General features: G+C 37.2%; 1 protein-coding gene across 1 annotated transcript; it reads right to left on the bottom strand.

Annotated features, from left to right (window-relative positions):
- Nucleotides 1-5,397: 5,397 nt before the first annotated feature.
- On the bottom strand, nt 5,398-18,806 carry adad1 (adenosine deaminase domain containing 1 (testis-specific)). The gene is made up of 12 exons (XM_058408593.1): nt 18,731-18,806; nt 17,051-17,185; nt 16,399-16,533; nt 16,145-16,312; nt 15,108-15,182; nt 14,870-14,995; nt 13,167-13,290; nt 10,035-10,205; nt 9,518-9,750; nt 9,022-9,256; nt 6,980-7,112; nt 5,398-6,826 (listed from the first exon to the last, which is right to left on the bottom strand). The coding sequence occupies exons 2-12, from the start codon at nt 17,160-17,162 to the stop codon at nt 6,713-6,715; spliced, it is 1,626 nt and encodes a 541-aa protein (XP_058264576.1). The 5' UTR covers nt 17,163-17,185; nt 18,731-18,806; the 3' UTR covers nt 5,398-6,712.
- Nucleotides 18,807-20,150: the final 1,344 nt, after the last annotated feature.

Here is a 20,150-nt window from a genome sequence, read left to right as displayed (position 1 = left end):
GCATCATTCTGTTTTTTCTTTTCTGGTTTCATAAACAAGTGTTCCACAACATTAATTTTAACTGTAACTGATTGAAAAGTATAGTGCTGTTCATTAATAAGTGATCTGTGGACAAATGAGCGGAGCATTTGATGAGCAGAACACCTTAAAACGACAAAGTAAACGTTAAACATTTAAAGTGCCGATTTAATAAAATAATCAAATTCATGTCACGCTGGAGACATCTACCTCATCCTGTTACATCATCCCTAACACTATATGTCTTCATTACTCATTACTCTAATGTAACACTAATGGCATCATACGGCATTAAAGCCTTTGCTACTCTTTTCTGGGGAAAATATGTAAAAATGTATAAAAAAAAAAAAAAACCAAACAAAAAAAAAAAACCCACATTTATTTAGGAGAAAAACCTTACAAGTGGCCAGATAAATACCTGTTACTATGCATCACATCACATCCAAAGGTTAATCTGACTCAGTTGGGTTGTCCCATGAGCATCTAAACCACAATTTCCATGGTGCCTTTTTGTACCTGAATACACATATCAGACCAGGAAAAAAAGTACTCTGACCCCTCAAGAACTTTTCATGAATGACAAAATATACAATTTTCATGAAACAGATTATAATCATTTATGAGGATTTGTTCAGTGAAACAGAATCACATAAAAACAGCCTAAATAAATAGCCTAGTCTGCTATTTATCAGTAACATGACTAATTTTTGTCAAACTGACCCATTTTTAAATGATTCACTTTTTTTTTGGCATATTTATATGATAAAATCACCCAGTTATAAAGCGTGAAATGCAGTGGTTTGTAAGCAATGCTTTGAGCCAAGCACCACGAAGAAAAGAACAGCAGCTGTAATATCCGGATAGTGGAGTAGTTCAGAAATGAAGGAGACATTAAGTGAAACCGTGAAACTTGTGTGTAAATTAGCAGCAGACACTAAAAATGGGGCAAAAACATAGAAAGGTACAGGTGATAAAGAAAAAAGTCTGTAATGAAATATCTGGAAGTAATACATCAGGACAAGTGGAAATGGCAAAATCTATATATTTGTTATAAATTAAATCCGGTGTAATGGGACTCTCATTCATGGAAAATACGAACGCAAGTATCTGGGTAAAACACCTGTAGCGAACGACAAAAGGTCTAAACATGACTATGCTGATAACCACACAGGTTTCTCAGTAAAGTTTGCTGTAAATTAACCTATTAAACAATAATGTGCTCACATCGCCATGTGTGAAGCACCCAAGAAACATTTTTCATTTATAGTTGCCTACAGGAGTTTTATCATAGAGAAGACATCAGCCTGATAAACTAACAGCGTGATCAATTCTAAATTGAGATTTAATCTCTTTCCAAAAGAGATTGGGAAGGACAAGCTTCCCGAAGACTCTAGAAAACATTAAGTACTGCAGGAGATAACGGAAAAAGGTTTACAGATATAATATTACATTCCAAAGCTATATCTGGAACGACACCGTTCTAAAAAATCCTTGGTAACACCCACAAAAAACAGACACAACTCTCTACCAGCGTTCCCAGTTAGAACGATCTCTCTGAGCAGTTATAACCCATACCCTGTCCCCTTACTAGCACCCCACTATCTGTATGCCTTTAATCCATTCATTACAAAATGTTCGAATAATGTGTCAACGAAAGCCGTAATGAAATATCTAGAAGTAATAAGTCATGACGATTGGAAATGGCACTTATCAGCTTAAACCTTACAACAATGAATTCTTAATCTTGTTGTGCTTATTGCCGACATTTATTGCAAGCCAACCCAAAACAAAAGGAATGAAGAATGTAAAAACAAACCCTGTAAAGAGAAAGTGTCCAAAGCCTCTATCAAATTCAAAACAAAATGCTTCGTGAAAGAAAGACAAAACAAGTCAAAGGCAAGAAAAATCTATAGCCCTTATAATATTATTAGGGGTTACTTGTCTCCCATTTTTCCATTTACTTTTACTTCATTTTTCTGCTCATTAACAGAATGGAGGCCTGCAAAAGCTGGGTTTCCCATGACAGGGGGAATCCCCATATCTGTCAAACGAACACACACACACATGCACACACACACACCTGCGTATCTGGGCCTGTTTATTAAGTTTGTAATTTATAAATCTAGCCCAAGTGCCAGCAGATTAAGAAACAGGACTAGGAAACAGGACTCATCGAACAGGACAGATAACTGAATGTCACATTTACCTAAACCAAAACACAGGCAAATTAATTCTATCAGATAGCAACAGCTAGAGCAGTAGGTTTTTTTTTTTATCTTCCTCTAGATGGACCACATACTCTCTCTCTCTTTCCCCTTACTCACTCACTCTCTCTCTCATACACACACACAAAGGGGAGGGGGTGAAAGAAAATCCCAGCTCGAAGGGGAAAAAAAACCCTAATGGCAGCTGATTACATTGCTAATATCTAAAGTGTTTCTTCCCACCCATTCATTTTCCACAAAGACAAGTATAAATATAGAGCCACTTGACTATAAACTCTCACACTTACACTGAAGAGAACACCGAAGAGGAATTATTAAACTGACATCATGACTCTATACTGGATTCTGATGCTGACCATGAATCTGCTGCCCTGCCTTGCAGCTCCCACCATTCATCATATAATCAAAGACATAAACATATCTATAGGGAAACTACAGGAGACAGACTGTGTAAGTTTTTTCACTGGTATCTCTACACTAACTGTATTTATTTCATTTATATTATTCACTGCTCTACTGTGACATATTTTAATGTTGTCATCTTATTACAGATTGAACCGGATTCAACTTTCTACATTCCCTCTGGCACTAGTGGGGTAAGCGACTAATATTTCTCTGCTATTAATTGCTTTCTGACAAGCTTCCTGAGAAGTCATACAGAAAGAACGTTACTACGAGAATGACAAACATTAAGTTAGCAGAGAGTTCTCACACCTGATTTCTGAAAACGAATGAGGGCAGTTTGGAAAGAAAAAGTGAGCAAAGAAATTATGCTCTAAAAATCACTGGTTAATTACAATCAGCTCAACTTAACAGAGTGCAAGGGACAATTATACACAGTTATCTTTTTCCAACTGATGTTCTTATACTTTTTTTTTTTATTGTTTTCCTCTCTCCTCAGTGCATCAGGGAATCTCTGCAATGCTCCCTCTTAGAGCTGGAAGTAGTTGAATCAGAGTGCTTTGAAAGTAGAATGATTCAATTCCAACATGTCAACAGGGCAAAGGAAAACATACAGCATCTGCTGCATAAGATGAATGAAACTGCTGAAGTAAGCTTTTTTTGCTGCTTTTGCTATTTATATATTTTTTACAAAACTATAGATTTTTACAGGAAATCCATTATAAACACTAACTAATGCTAATTTGTCATCTCCGTTTCTTTTCAGGAAAAAGCACATTCTCAACCCTGCTTCTGCGAGGTGGATAAGAATAAAGAACAGCCAAACAAAAAGCCATATAAAGAATTCATCAAAAACCTCAAAACGCTGATGCAAATGCTGAACAGCAGTTGGAGTTTCCAAAGAAAAATAGATAAACATTAACGCAAGCTTCCAAATGAAAAATTCTCCGAGAGTGATTTGTAGTAACAGCTACTGAATGTAACTTCCATGAAGAAACTCTGTGAAAAAAAGTTCTCTTTCTGGCTTTGTTTGTGAAGCACTAAGATTTTGACATAAGCTTTTTGTAGGAGGTGCAGCTATTTATCTATTTATATATTTATTTAAAAATATTTAATGTTGAATGTTAAAACGCTTTTCATCTGAAGAGAAAATAAAGAAATGCTTGTTCTATAAGTTTGAGTTGCGTTTATTTTCCTACTTCAAGTAGGATCTTCTTCCATCAGTTTAGACAGACAGGCCATTTTAGGTACCTAAGTAGCAACACACATGTGGCTTATCAAACTTTCACTTGGGGAAATTCCTTACGATTGACCTTTTTCTGGAAGAAAAAAAAACAAAGAGAAGTTTTAAATAGTCCAAGAAATTGTTAGCTGTTCCACTTCGAGGTGGACATCAAAATGACTTCAAAAGGAAAGTCCCCAGTTCATACAAAGGTAGTGCGTAGATACGAGCCCAGGACATGGAAAACCTTTACCCACTCTTACCATTAATACTCATGCCCACCATTTCCATATCTGGACACATGCTAATCGTACGTCACACATCACAGTCCAACACAGCTCATAAATCAAGCTTACAACTCCCAGCACAGAGCAAAACACTAATCTTGCTTAGTCCTATTATACAAAAGCACAAGAAAGACTTATAAGACTCCTCCCAGTCTTACTTTCACAAAGATTATGTTGTGAATGAGTCAACTATGTTCCAGGGGAAAGAACTGTCCTATATCAATGCAACACAGAACAATATAATTCGCCTGAGAATCAACATTACCGGAAAATAATAAGTCCACTGGCTTTAAGTGCATGATTTTGGTAAACACACAGAAACTGACAGCCTCCCCGAAAAAGTGTGACTTTTCCTACCACTACTAAATGGCTGTAAAACTACCTGTGTGTATTTACTCCACAATAAAACTCCATTTTACAATCGTTTGATTTCGGTTTCTCAAAAGGTGAGAAACCTGTACAGGAAATGTTTTCATACAATTTTACTAAGCCACATACTAGAGAAAGAGAGAGAGAAGAAAGGAAATAAGAAATTGGTAAACAATAGGCCCTCTATAATAGAGGCTTAATGACAGCCAAGAATATATATATATTTATTTTTTTTGCCCATTTTATTTTAGATTTTATATCAATTATAAGCTCTCTGCAGCATGGATATTACCCAAAGTAGCTTTGCCAGAAAAAAAAAATATATATATATGTATAAAAATGTACATTTCCACATGAATGTAAAAGTCACTATGTGGGTGTGTATCATATTATGATCAATCTTTCCCTTTCAAACATGTATAGCAACAAAAACTGACACTAAGGGCACTCCACAACTGCTAATAATATTCATCACTGTACAAGCATTGAGTAATAAACCTGACTTCGTGCAGGCTTTATGCTTTATAAGTGACTTGCATTTCAGTTTTTCAGAAATATGGCTACTTGTTTATCAGCAGGATTGAGCAATCGGCTTCAGAGCAAAAAGTCGCTTGCTATCTGACAGTTCTAAGCATAACCCATAACACAAAAAGTAAGTTTACATTCATGATCATATATGAAAATTTAACACTGCACACTAATCCACTTAGTGGGGGTTGATTACTTTTTTTTTTAGTGTGTGTATGAAAATGCAAAACTGCTTACTGTACAAATAAACTAGACCAATTTATAGCGTGCCTTCAATAAGGCGTTATTTAGCAGAAAAGAACACCACAACCAAGCAGCTTTTAACCAACACATGGTTTGCTGATCTTAAAGCTTTTATTAACGGTAACAGAACATTAAGACATTTGCACCCCAAAAAATACTAAAGAAATTAAAGCAGTAATACACATATAAAGAATAAATCATTACTACGACAAGCTGGTTATTTCTCATCTCTGCCCACATATACACACAGCAGGGCACTAAGCTAAAGGAAAATGTCATGCATAAAGCAAAAGCACACAGGGCCTATAGAATAAAAGCTAAAGTTGGTTATATACAGCAATATGTATAAATATATGAATATAACTATAATCTTCAAAGCTACCTGTGCATGCTCAACTCTTCTTCACCTGCAAGCAAAAAAGTGACTTCAATAGTAAAATTATGATCCATCCTCTCTCTTTCGCATATAAATATTGAAGGCATCTAGTAGCAGTATCACTTTTGACAGGAAGTCGAGGTTTCCTGTGCACTACTAGTAACAAGAGAGGACGTGCTCGCCTCAGACCCTAACCTTTCGAAACTAGCAACACCACTTCATAAAGAAACACCTACCTTGCCACTACCTTACTTATCTTAATGATTAAAAAGCAAACAAACTTAAATGTAAATAGAATTCTAACAGAAACATCCGAAAAGTCATGAAAATAATGAGTCAGCTTGCAATGTTATCCTGAGAACTTTTTCACCATTATTTCGTATTATTCTGAGATAAGATTGTTTCATCTCTTGTCAAGTGCCTAGGAAACATAACATTTCAAACCTTCCACACTGAACCTTTCTTGCAGTGAACAAAACATTACATTATTATTATAAAGGAAAAGGAAGACCAAAATGGTGGGTTCAAAATATTTTGGAGCACAATACAAAATAAAAATATGAAGAACATATATTGAAAAACATTTTCATTCAGGTGAAGGTTTTTTTTTTGCGTGGTAAATTTCAACATATCGGGAACTGAAGGATTTTGGCAGGAAAAAGAAGGAAAGTGAAGCAACTGGTCCAAAATCAAATCGATTGCTTCAAATAAAAGCACTTATAAGTGACAATGCTAAGGAAAGTGTTTATGTTAATATACAACAATGATGTTATTATCTTGATGTTATATTTTCATATCGCACCCAGACCAACTTACCACTTTCAGAAGGAAAGATACAAGGGAGGGAAAAAACACAGAATTGAAAAAAGAACCTTTTGCTAACATAACAAATTATGTGCTTTTCATATACAGCACATTGTTTTTTTATTCCAAATTTGCTTTTTTTAACCCTTTTGGGGGCTAAATACAAACAGTCTATGAATTCTCAAACCTGTCTTTCAAAGGTGCTTCAGAGGTGGGACTGTCATCTGTGAACTGGATTTCACATTGTCAAGTGATCACTGATAGGTGGTTTCTCGACCCACTGTCCATAGCCCCTCATGGCCAAGTAGGACTTCAGAACGCTCTTTGCCTCCTGGTACCGTTTTGCCATCATCTACATTTCCAATACAGATACAGACAATTAAGATCCAAGTTAACTTTTAATCCAACAGATAAACACCATCTTGCTGATTTGTGAAATATTACACTGTGGTCAAGCATATGTAAAATGCACTTGTGAAAAAAAACTTTATATATCGTGTAGTACCTTGGCCTCCCTGTACGAAACTGCAGCTAGCAAATCCTCTCTCTGTGCCTCTTTTGCTACCATGCTGAAACGACTCAACATGGCAGCTTTACACAGACGACTTGCAAGAGCGGGACCACTTTTAAAGGGGGACCTAAGAGTCACGCACATAAACAATTTGAGCTGACATATCCTAAAGTATATATGTTGATCAAAACTGAGATAATTAAAGCACAAACAAAGGAACCGGTTGATGGTTCAGTAACAGTATATAAAAGAAAGACCTAATCTGACCATAGTCGATCCGTCACTCTGACACTGCTGGATAGCTAATTATTGTCCCAACAAATTAAAATATCAGACAACATTAAAGCAACCAAACAAAATGAATCAATTTACAAATCATGCATTTGATTCTAGGGGGTTTTAGGGTACTTGCACTTTGCACAGGAAGACAGTTTGTGCAGCACAATTAATGTAGCATGTATAGTCGTGTAGCATGTATAGTCGAGATATTCTATCACAGTTTTTCACAACTGTACACATTTCATGTTATCATACATTTCAAAAATTGCAGAACTCCACTGGGTTCTGGTAGCTGCACACATCAGATTCAAAACATTGATGCTTGCCCACAAAGCCAAAAAAGCGCCAGCACTCCTTTTACCTTAAAGCTCGTATCACTCCTCGCACCACTCCCTCAGATCTAATAGCACTGCTCAACTGGTCCCACCATCTCTCAGGGTACAAGGTAGGTACACATCAAGACTCTTTTCAGTTCTGGCACTGAGATGTCTGAACAACTGAGTCACTGGCTGTTTGCCCTGTTTGTTTTATGTATTTATTTTAAAAATAATGAATAAATAAATAAATATTATTTATTAAAAAATATTGTTATTATTATTATTATAGTCTGTGACCTAGTGTTAATGTATTCACTGATAGAGACTTCAAAGCACTTTTGTAAGTGGCTCTGGATAAGAGCATCTGCCAAATGCCATAAATGTAAATGTAAAGTTTCAGCTGAACTTCAAGTTCATTTAAAGTGGAGGCACTTGGTGCCAAGGTATGTACATCCACCATTAAGGAGTCCTACATCACCAGTAGCCTGAAAGGCTGTTCAACAAGGAAGAAAACTTCAAAAGCAGCATAACAAAGTCAAATTAATGTTTGCAGGTGATCGGCAACCATTTGGATAAGAGCGTTGGGCCATACTGCTCTATGCTAAGTATGGATGAAAAAGTGCGAGGCTCTCAATCAAAAGAACACCATCCCAACTGTGAAGCACAGAGGTGGCAGCAGCATGCTCTGACATGATAATGATTGTACAACGATCCTGTAGACATTACATCATTACAGCAAAATAAAAAATACTGGAAGTTGGCCAGTTGCAGAAAATGGCATTGAATTAGTGTTTTTTAAATCAATTACATGTTAAAAAGTCCAATAACCAATGTCCAATAAACAACAGTGCTCTTCTTTCTTTAATTTAAGTCTCAGTTCATGTTTTGAAAGCAAAGACATTCACAGATTTATCTGTTTGACATCTTAGAGATGCAGACATAACATTTTCCCATAAACACTGAGAGCAGCCAATAACCCATCACAATAGCTGGTATCTATCAGCAATTCCAAATACTATCGATAATCATCCCAGGCAGCTCCGTCTCAGGGAGGGTAAAATTTCTGCCAAAGTACTGAGAAAGGCTACCTGAAGTATCTGACTCAAGTTAAGAAGTTAAACAAGGAATTGCCACCAAACATTAACAAAGTATTTGGAAATGTCTGAGCCACTAAACATCTAATATAAAATGAAGCTAAAATTATACTGCTCTAATCATTTGTTTTAAAAATGTGAACAAAGTAAATAACTGACCTGACACAGCAAATATATGGCAACACAAAATGTGTGAGGTTGTGAAAAATGAAGTTTGAATGCCTTTAGTCTATATAAAAATATTTTAAAAAGTATATGTAAACTTTTGGCCTCAACTGTAAAGGCTGGGTAAATGTCCAAACATGTCAGGTAAAAAATGGATAGACAGATAATCAGATAAACTCACCCCTCCACAGATTTACCCTCCACACTATCTACAACCTCGAGGGAAACATCTCCTTGGCTCCAGTTAAGGCTAAGAGTTCTTTGGGTGCTTTGGATGTCTGCGGGGATCACAGAAGGCACCAGGCTAATATGTGGCCGATATCCACAGTAATACATGGGCAACTTGGAGGTGATGCCATCTACTCTTTGATTTACTGCAATCTCCATACCACGTGTATCACTGCAGCTTTCATCACCTAAAGGCAAATGAGAAACAGCAAAGCACAGGCTACTAAAAAAGTTTAAAGTACACACAACATACAAGCTGCATGAACAGAAACAAGCCCAGGATCTGAATGCACACTGATTACAGTACACTGGGTACATTAATTGTACATATTGAATTAATAGAAGGAAATGCATGCACATTCTGTTTCTAATAATAATAGCAGAACAATGTGTATTGTTTATAAATCACTAAAAGTAACGGTTTCATTTGTTTCAGGTGCAGAATTTACCTATGAATATGCTACTGACATAGATGGGCTCGATGAAGTGGCTTAGAAGAGCACCCTGGAAACCCAAAACCTGCCACTGCGTAATTTTGTCAGTAGCCGACATACTGATAATACGAGAACCGGTCTGGTCAAGTGTAGAAGAGAACACTGAAAAGACCTTTCCATCTACAGTCACATGTAGACCAATCTGATTATTTACTTCCCATGCTGAGATGGACAGGGGGCTCAAGCGACTAGGGAGAGTGGAGAAAGTCAAAAGAATAATATATTCAAAAAGACATCAACTAATAGAAACATAATAATTTAGGACACCATTTAAAACAGTAAGAAACATATTTACCAAAAGTGTGATTATGTCATTACAAAAATACATAGTAGTGCTAGTTATAAGGACTGCATAGCTGGTGTTATTCATATTAATTTACAATTTCATTAATTTACAAATTCAACAGAAATGTGAAACCTGAGTGTATATCACTTTCTTTTTTCTAAGTGTGGGCAGTGCGTCACTTCATACAGGTGAGAGGGTATCTGGGAAGCTCCTTTGGGCAGCTGATTGAGGTACAAGTGTATGGTGATATAGCTCTTCAGACTTAAGAGTTTGGTGTTCTCATCCAGCTGAAAGACTGACTTCTCCTCCAGAGAGCGATTCCTACTATAGAACAGTAACAGGTGCCTGTACAGATACCTACAAAATATTCATGATAAATTTAAAATTACCTTTAATTCATTTTAACACACAATAGACCTTTGCCATTATTCTGTTCTTTACAACAAAGGCAGCAAAAGCTTCAGCACTTGATATAAGAAACTTCTACTAACTAAACTGAACAAACACTTCAGTATTAGTAGTGGGCACTATGGTTAAAAACTGTTGTCTTCATATATCACAGTATAATGTAATGTTTCTTTCATTTCAAAAGGACCATATTTATTGATACCTATTTTATGTATTAAAACATTTGACATTACAAACATCAACTGAAATTTAATAATGACTGTGTGCATTACTCATTCAGACTCTTATATAACCTCTCAGATAATCTCTCATATAATGAAAGACCAGTTCTGCATTAGTACGTAATGAAAGTATTTCTGGTGAACAGGGTACCGCTCTGATCTGAACTGAATAGTGGCAGGACTGTGGAGGAGAGCATAGCCAAGAGAAAAGTCTGTGATATTGAATTGAAGTGATTTTCTGGTGATGGGGGACATTTGGTTGTGTTCACTGTTAAGCACATCCAGTGTGGTCACCACAAATACAAATCAAGTCCTCTTTTATTTACCATTTATATTTTTTTCTCATGTAAAATGTATAATGGTATGACAAGATACAGCCCACTTCTAATTGGGACTATAATATGTACCAGGGGTCAGCAACCTTTTTGACATTTAGAAATGTGCCGGTTTGAAATGTTCTTGTTCATAAGTGTACCATATCAAAATTAAGTTTAATTATGACACCACAAAATATTTCAACAAACCTAGAATTTTATTCCAGTCATATAGGCTATATGCATATCAACAAACTTTTAAAAATGATCAGAAATAAAATTCACTAATTTATGTCAAATTTATCCCTCATGGGGTCACAGATTATATGTACTTCAAACCACTTTTGCTTTTTAGTAACTAATTTTCAAGTAAGAGCAAATATCAGAAAGGGACACTGAAGTGTGTCAAACACAAACACAGGACTATATAAGAATACTGCCTCATCACGAAAACATCCACATCAGAGATATGCAAACCTATGTGTACTACACAAATAAACAGCTCCATTATCTGGGCTCATATGTAGCATTAGCAATGCTCCAGAGACAGCTGAACTTCTCCAGTACAGATGTCCAGCAGATGAAGAGCAAGTTTTCATGATATTGCTCTGCTGTGGTTTCTAGTTGTTTCTGTAGTTCTGCAAACTTAGTCACAACAGTGTTGAACTCGTCATCTCAATCAGCTGCATTTTCATGTTTTGTGTAACTAACCAGTCTACAGGCAAAAAATCGAATTTGTGGCCAATGAAGCTGTCGAGTTTGATCAAGAATAAGAACATTAATCTGTTCTTCTGAAAGTCCCTAAATCGTGTTGTGAGTTCAGACTCAAGTTTGTTCACGTATTCAGCAGTGTCTATGCTGTGCTGTTAGGTGGCAACATCGCTTGAGAATAATGCAAGCTTGCCAACAAAAGCACTCCATGTGTCAAACATGTCCTAAACAGTTTGACCTGCACCTTGTAGTCAGAGATTGATCTTGTTTAGGTGCCCTATGATATCTGTGAGAACCCACTTCTCATCCTCAAGTTCTAGATAAACTTGGCCTTTTCAGCCAGAAAGCCCTTGATGGCATCAAAGCAGCAGACAAACTGCTCCAAAATTTTCCCATTAGCCACCTAACTGCTGGACGTTCACGATGGGTTTTTTCCTCTATTAATCTGATCACTCCCCTTTCCTGACCATAGCGGTCTCGAACACTGGCTTTAAGAAGCAGAGCTCCTCTCATACAGTCGAATCACAGTATCTTGCCATGGCTGCCAAACACAGTATGTCATTCACATCTACGCTCTCAGTGAGCACAATGCTAAATACAGCAGCATGTTGGAATCCAGCTGTTAGCTACGAGCTAACATTTTCTACCATTTCTTCAACACATCACTGAACACCTCTAGCAAACATGGGAATAGTTTTTTATTCTGGATTTTATTGTCTCTTTGTTTGCTAAGCCTTCAAACAGAAATTCTGTGCTTCAGAAAAAAGCCTTTTTCACCATCAGTGAATGACTTTCTGCATTTAGCAATGCAATGAGCAATGCTATAGCTTGCTTTTGTTACATGGGTTTTAGCAGTGGCAAACACTTTGAAAGTGTTTGCTTGCTTCCCATAACAGGATATGACACGTTTGATGGATTCTGCCTTGTCTGCCTGATCTTTGATACTTTTCTTGTGTTTTGTCGTGAAATGGCGCCAAACACTCCACGTTCAGCAAACAAGGTTTACACAACACAGCCCTTCTGAAAAAGAAAACCCGAAATCTTATGTCCAGAACGGTTGAAATGACTGAACATTTGCTTTAGCTTTCCTAGCTAGAGGAGCTGCCACTGTCTGTTTGACCAAGTGACCATGCAACAGCCAGCGGTTGTTCGAGAATTGCCCCCAACAGAAAAAACTTGCTTAGGGTTAGGGTCTGCCAGTGACTACGCTGATCCATTCCAGTGATGGCATGTGTGCCTAAGGTTGCCAACCCCTAATATACACTATTATGAAAAAAAAAAAAAAGGTTTTATAAATCTGCAATTCCACTAAGAAACAGAAAACCTAAAATCAGTCAGGTGTTATGAAACTTTTGTCAGCCAGGGAACCTTTTAAATCTAAATTAATTCTCGATACTGCTTCTGTACAGATTTCTTTTATGAGCATAATCCAACAGAATCCAGATAAAAAAATCAGACTTCATATTTATATTTCTTATGCGTTTTCCACCACTGTAACAAAAGTAACCAGAGAAAACCACTGATATAAATAACAGACAAAGTGTCCATAATATTGGATGGGGTTTTTTTTTTAGCTCAACAAATGCCTCACTGAAAGACTAAACACAACTGGGCACATGTCAAAATGAATCAAAGCATGTTCTATACACAGTTAGATAGCTGACCTCATGAGTGATCTCCGTGCAGTCACAACGGCATGGGAATCATGAAGGATGCGTCCGTTAGGTGCCAGACTTTCTTTTGTGTTACAGTTACCTGTACCAACAGCCACCACTTCATATCCAGTTGCTGTTGAGCGACACAGCACAGCTCTGAGCAATATTATAATCAGTATATCGAGGGGAAAAAAAAACTAACTAAAAACATTAACTTGTAATCAAGGGTTAATTTTTTTTTTAAATAATATGTCTATCACTAAAATATGTGCCAGGTTATATTCTGCTGCCATAAAAGGGTGTATATACAAAGTCAAAATCCTAACTAATTATCAAGAACATAATGAGCAAGAGAAAGAAAAAGAGATAAGGGAACTTTTGGCTAGAACGCACTTGATAACATCAACTAACTTGTCTCATTGACATTCCACAACAGTATAACGTAACTATAAACTGTTAAAAAGCATGACGTGTTTTATTAATAAATGAAATATTAGAATCTTTCACAAATCGCTAGTATAATCTTATGTATACGGGTACTTTTGGCAAACACTCGAATATTTTAATCTCAAAAATAACATTCAAATATTTTAATCCCAAATATAAGTCTCTTATTACCGGAGGAAGTAAATTATTAAATAATCCTGTAAAAGAAATATTGATAAATATAAACTGTTTTAATTTTCTAGAAAGACTGCAGTCATTTGTAGTACAGACCATCAACAATCCATGAAGGAGAAACTAGGCCACTGCAAGCTGAGCTGTGGTCACATGCACATGCTGAATTTGTGAGAAAATGTTTCAGTTGAAAGATCTGCACGTGCCTAAATTACATGAAAACAAATAATGATTTTCAGAGGTAGGTGCTTTGGATTTGATCAAACTGTAAAATGACTGTATGGTATTGAGGAAGCTGTTTGTATTAACACTCAGCTATGCTCTGTTCATATCTGCTGTGTGATGTAAACACTGTCTATTTGTATGTGAATGTTTGTAAGAAATTAAAATATAATATAGCTTCTATGCTAATATCTAATTTGCTCTCTTTTTCAGGAATCTATTTGCTCAAGTCCAATACAAACTGCTGTCTGACTAGTGTCATCTTTCTTATTAGTCCCACATGTTGGTGAGAACAAGTTAATATAATTCATGTTTTTGAAATGACTTGGCAAAACTGAGTCTGCTGCTTTATCCTTCTGACTCAGATAGACATCAAAATGTCTTGTAAAGGTAACAGCAAGTAGAAAAGCACATAGAAGGGGGATGTTCTGTTCAGTATTGACTTCTGAGCATACGGACAAAGCTATATAAATTTTTTTTAATATAAATTTATATAGCTTTGTCCGTATGCTCAGAAGTCAATACTGAACAGAACATCCCCCTTCTATGTGCTTTTCTACTTGCTGTTACCTTTACAAGACAATTTAAAAAAATACATTTTAAAAAATTCTAATCTGTTGCAGACTAATACCCCCTCTGAGAGAAAAAAAACCCCCTGCTCACTTTTCTTTATACGAGATTACATATCATCGCTGAGACAGGAAGCGTGCTGGCCTAGATTGTGGAACACAAGTTTCAAAACAGAATAGCTGAGAACGTGCAACTAATTAACCTACAGCAGTTAGCCTAAAAATGTAGTTTTATTCATTTTCCTCCAAAGGAATTGGCTAGCTTATTGCACCACTGAGAAGAATGTGACCATGGAAACTTACGAGATTGAATAACAAATGCAGCTACTGTTCCTCCACAGCCAGAGAACTCTGGATATCTGTCCATCAGCCTGGAGAACATCTCCTTAACAGCACTGGGAACCTGGTCTTTAACAGGGTTTTTTCTTTCTGATATGGACCGGCAAAATAAGAATCAGTCTTTATATCCTAAACTATAATATCCTTGTTTATTGCACTTTAAAACCAATACATCACACTGTATTAAAAAAAATCCAGTTACCAATCATGGCCCTTGCAGGACAGGCATCTGGTCCCAGGGAGTTTTGCTCTTTCACTGGTAGAGGAGGGGGGCCCACTGATAACCAGAGAAATGCACAGAACAACACAATGCACTGTGTCAGTTTCTGCTAACAACTAAACATTTTCAAAGATGATGCATTAAATGGCATAACACCTCAGCAAGTATTTAATTCTGAAATAATTTGGTTAATGGAAATGTTAGAATTTATATTTTTAAAATGCTGATAAGTTCAAGTATGTTAGGTGGAAAAAAACAACTATATTCTTGATTGCATATTTTTACATGATATCATTTCCAAATCTATTCTTCATTATACAATAACAAGCGCTACTCCCAGAAAATATTTTTCTGACCTCTCTATCTAACCTAATTCCACAATACATATGGCTGAATAATTTCAAAAATCTCAATCATGTATATTGTTCTACGGATGTAAAACACCCCAAGTACAAAATGAATGTATTTAATCCACCCACTACAAGGCCAATATTCAAAGTCCATGCTTTCAAACGCACTGGAAAGACCATCAACAAATGATATCTAATGGCCTAAAGCAGGGGTGTCCATTCTTATCTGCAAGGGGCTGATGTGGTTCAGGTTTTCATACCAACCAAGCGGAAGCCACACCTCAGTCTACTGAAAACTGAGATCAACTGGATAAACAGGTGAAATCAGGTGTGGCTTCTGCGAGATTGGTATGAAACACTGCACCCACACTGGCCCTTTGCAGTTAAGATTGAGCGCCACTGGCGTAACGGATGCTAGCACATTAAGGGAACGTGCAAATACTTTACAAAGCATTGGACAAGCAATAAGCATTGTATGTATGTTGAAATAACATCACCATCTAGGCTTTAACTACGTCTGCAAGACTTTTCAAATATGAGTTATGTTTTGTCATCTCTTGAATCACTGTACAATCTAATACTGACTTAGCAGCAGCTGCTCAGCAGACAATCGAGACAATAAATGTAACAGGCAGCACTGAAATATTCCACCAACTAGATAATGTTTACCAGCAGCATCGGGCAAGACAGCATCACTCTCTAGATTAGAAAGCAGCTCCTCAACAGCCAGCTGAGCTGCTTTGAGTCTGGCCTCTTTCTTATTGATGCCCATCCCGGTTTTATATTCCACTCCATCAATCACAGCACAGAATGCAAAGTAGAAACCAATTACTCCTCCTGGTAAGAAAAATGTAGGAAAAACTGTTATTTTCCACAATGTATATAAATATTTAAACAAATACATGGGAAAGAAAATGAACTACCTGTAGTTACTGTCTCTTTCATCTCCACCTGGAACTGCAGAACTTGTGAGAGCTGGTACAGGAAAGACACAGCATGAGTCTCTCCTCTCCGGTACTTGTCGATCAGCTCTTTGGGGATTTGTTTCGGTTTGGTGCCTGCTGAATACATTAGGAAAAAATGGCACAATTACAATGACAATGAACATTGATTTTACAAAGTAACACAACAGAAAATCGTCCACTCTATCATTCGGTGTTTGAATCCCAGGCCAAAGAGAGCAAGAGAGGGATGGCATACACTCTATCAATCATGCCATGTCCTTCATCCTCCCTGGTTGGCTGCTGCTGTGTGACTGGGGAGAGCTGACTGATGGCCATGACTAAATCAGGGAGGAAAAACTGGTGGGACCATTCTCAGCATACCAGTGCTACTGACCTGGTCATGTGTGTCACACAGTAGGAATGGCTGTGATTCTGGGTCAATAAATAATGTGTACTAGAAGGCACAAACTTACAAGTAACCTAACAAACAAACATAAGAGATTTTAAGCTGCTATCCAGAAACATTTTAGAAAGACAAAAGGGACCCACAGCTAAGTAGAAGGATTTGGAATAAATGCTATACTCAGGAGGGCTAGAAACTAATCATGAAGCCTGTTTCTTGTGACTCAGCTGTTTTTAGGTGGGGAGCTGCAGGCCTGATCCAGTGCTGTCATGTTGCTATTGAAGATGTGTGCAAAGCTGGCCCCTCTGGACACACGGTACACTGCTCCTTGTCCAAACATCTTCTGGCTACTGGAAAGTATACCTGTAAGTGTTGGGAAGATGGAAGCTTGGATGAAACATGAATACTAAGAAATATTCTTTATTAATTTCTTCATTTGATTTTTTTTTTTTCTTTTCAATTTTTTCTAGACATTAAAAGCATCATGACAACACATAACATCATAAAACATTAAATATGACATTAGATTACTATATTGCCAAAAGTTTTGGGACACCCCTTGAAATCATCGAATTCATCTGATGTTTTTCAGTGGTTGGGCTTGGCCCCTTAGTTCCAGTAAAAGGAATTCTGATGCTTCAGCATACCAAGACATTTTGGACCATTTCATGCTCCGAACTTTGTGGGAACAGTTTGGGGATGACCCCTTCCTGTTCCAACATGACTGCACACCAGTGCACAAAGCAAGCTCCATAAAGACCTGGATGAGTGAGTTTGGTGTGGAGGAACTTGACTGGCCTGCACAGAGTCCTGACCTCAACCTGACAGAACACCTTTGGGATGAATCAGAGCGGAGACTGCGAGCCAGGCCTTCAGTGCCCTGACCTCACAAATGCACTTCTACAGGAATGGTCAAAAATTCCCATAAACACACTCCTAAACCTTGTGGAAAGCCTTGAAGGTGTTATAGCTGCAAAGGGCGGGCCAACTCCATATTAAATTCATGTGCATGTAAAGGCAGATGTCCCAGTTTTGGTCTGGCTCACAGTCTCCAATCTAATTCATCCCAAAGGTGTTCTATCGGGTTGAGGTCAGGACTCTGTGCAGTTCCTCCACACCAAAATCGTTCATCCATGTCTTTATAGACCTTGCTTTGTGCACTGGTTTGCAGTCATGTTGGAACAGGAAGGGGTCATCCCCAAATTGTCCAAAATGTCTTGGTATGCTGAAGCATTAAGAGGTCCTTTCACTGGATCTAAGAGGACAAGAGGAATTCAGTGATTTGGAGGGGTGTCCCAAAACCTTTGGCAATATAGTGTGTTTATACAACAGAAAAACTGAATAGCAATGAATTTAGATCGCTAGTTTTTTTTCCCCCCTTTTTTCTTTTGAGTCTTACTTGACTGCAGAATACTTACAAAATAAATAAATACTTTACAAACCTGAAAGTAGCTGCATTTAAATTTAGACCTACGCCAAAAAAAATCTTAGTGATAATTATTTTTCAGGGACAGAAATTTTCTGATGTTTTCGCGTTTAACCAAGCGCTCTTTTTCTTCAGCTAGCTCATCGCTCGTGCCGGAGATCAGCCTGCTAACTCCTTCAAGCTAGCTGCTACAATAGAGAAGCCTCTGACATTGTGGCCTTCAAAATACATTCACAAAAATAGAACATTTAAAACTCTAAACCCATTTCACATAGAGTTTACATCTGAAATAAAGTTTTACGAGTATCGGTTATACAGCGCGTTAGATTTAATTAGCTAGCTTAACTAACGTACTTTGCGCGTGCTAGTTTACCTTAGCTAATAGCCTGTCTAAATAAAAATAAGGATTTGTGAAAGCATATTAGTGTCCGCAATTTTATATTTTAGAAACAGTTACAATTTTTTTTTATCTTGTCGCTTACAGCTTTGGGAGTTGTTTGTTTTTTTTCTTATCGTGTGAAACGTCTTCAGCGTTAACCTTCTCACAGTTTCGGCTCTATCCCAAATCACTCCGAATCAATCTGAAGGGCACTTGACGTCACGTCAGTGCGCGTGCACAGGGAATATGCATCGATTTGACACCGTGTCTTAGAAGGACTTCCACACATCGCTTTTATTACATTGTTCATGAAACCTCAGGGAATTTAAACCTGAATCTATGAGTTTTATAAACACTGATTTAGAACATTTAGAAACGAAATTGCAAAGATTCCTTGCATTTGACACTGCAGTGTACACCGATCAGGCATAACATTATGAGCAGTGAGAGGTGATTATCTGATTATCTCCTCATCATGGCACCTGTTAGTGGGTGGGATATATTAGGCAGCAAGTGAACATTTTGTCCTCAAAGTTGATGTGTTAGAAGGAGGAAAAATGGGCAAGTGTAAGGATTTGAGTGAGTTTGACAAGGAACAAATTGTGATGACTGGATCAGAGCATCTCCAAAACTGCAGCTCTTGTGGGGTGTTCCCGGTCTGCAGTGGTCAGTATCTATCAAAAGTGGTCCAAGGAAGGGACAGTGGTGAACCGGCGACAGGGTCATGGGTGGCCAAGGCTCATTGATGCATGTGGGGAGTGAAGGCTGGCCCGTGTGATCCGATCCAACAGACGAGTTACTGTTGCTCAAATTGCTGAAAAGGTTAATGCTGGTTCTGATAGAAAGGTGTCAGGATACACAGTGCATGATGGGTCAGGGCTGTTTGGCAGCAAAATGGGGGACCAACACAATATTAGACAGGTGTTCATAATGTTATGTCTGAATGGTGATTACTGTATATAAATTTATTATGAAATTTATTACTGTAGTAGTAGTCATAATAATGATGATGATAATAACGATAATAATATTGTGGTGCCCACAGAAAATTTATACACAGATATAATGATTTTCTATGTGTACTAAAAAAAGGGGGACTCTTAACCTTTTTTTTAAATAATAATAATAATACTTTTATATTAATGTTTTTCACATTACACTAACCTCTTCAACAGGGTTTTTAGGATCATGATGTTCTTAGTCCCTAAACTAGTGACCTATCATGAGGATAGACTTTTGTTCCTCTGGATATGGGCATCTGCAAAATACAAACACGTGACAATGTAATTAATCAATTAATTAATTAATTAACTATCACCAACAGCCAACCATTAAAACGTCTCAGGAATGTCTCTGACTGTAATCTGTTACATCGGCTCTACTTGTTTTTCTGTTTTTGTATGGCCTGATTCTTTATGCACTTCATCTTGTCACCTTCTTGGGACAAGTTGTCTTGGGACAAGAACTGACATGAGTGAGTTAAACAGTGAGTTCAAATTCATTTCTAGTATAGTTTATGTCAA

The sequence above is a fragment of the Hemibagrus wyckioides genome, linkage group LG14, assembly GCF_019097595.1.
Source record: "Hemibagrus wyckioides isolate EC202008001 linkage group LG14, SWU_Hwy_1.0, whole genome shotgun sequence".
Classification (NCBI taxonomy): domain Eukaryota; kingdom Metazoa; phylum Chordata; class Actinopteri; order Siluriformes; family Bagridae; genus Hemibagrus; species Hemibagrus wyckioides.
The sequence above is the reverse complement of the archived record's forward strand: the minus strand, read 5'-3'. Positions and strand labels throughout refer to the sequence as shown.

What these genes read in the sequence shown, in the direction of transcription:
- adad1 (XM_058408593.1), bottom strand. Translation starts at nt 17,162, where the DNA reads ATGTTTGGACAAGGAGCAGTGTACCGTGTGTCCAGAGGGGCCAGCTTT. An exon ending in CAGCTCCCCACCTAAAAACA is followed by an intron (nt 16,534 to 17,050) that starts GCTGAGTCACAA and finishes TGTATTCAGCAG; the next exon opens with GCACCAAACCGAAACAAATC. An exon ending in TGCATTTGTTATTCAATCTC is followed by an intron (nt 13,291 to 14,869) that starts GTAAGTTTCCAT and finishes GTCGCTCAACAG; the next exon opens with CAACTGGATATGAAGTGGTG.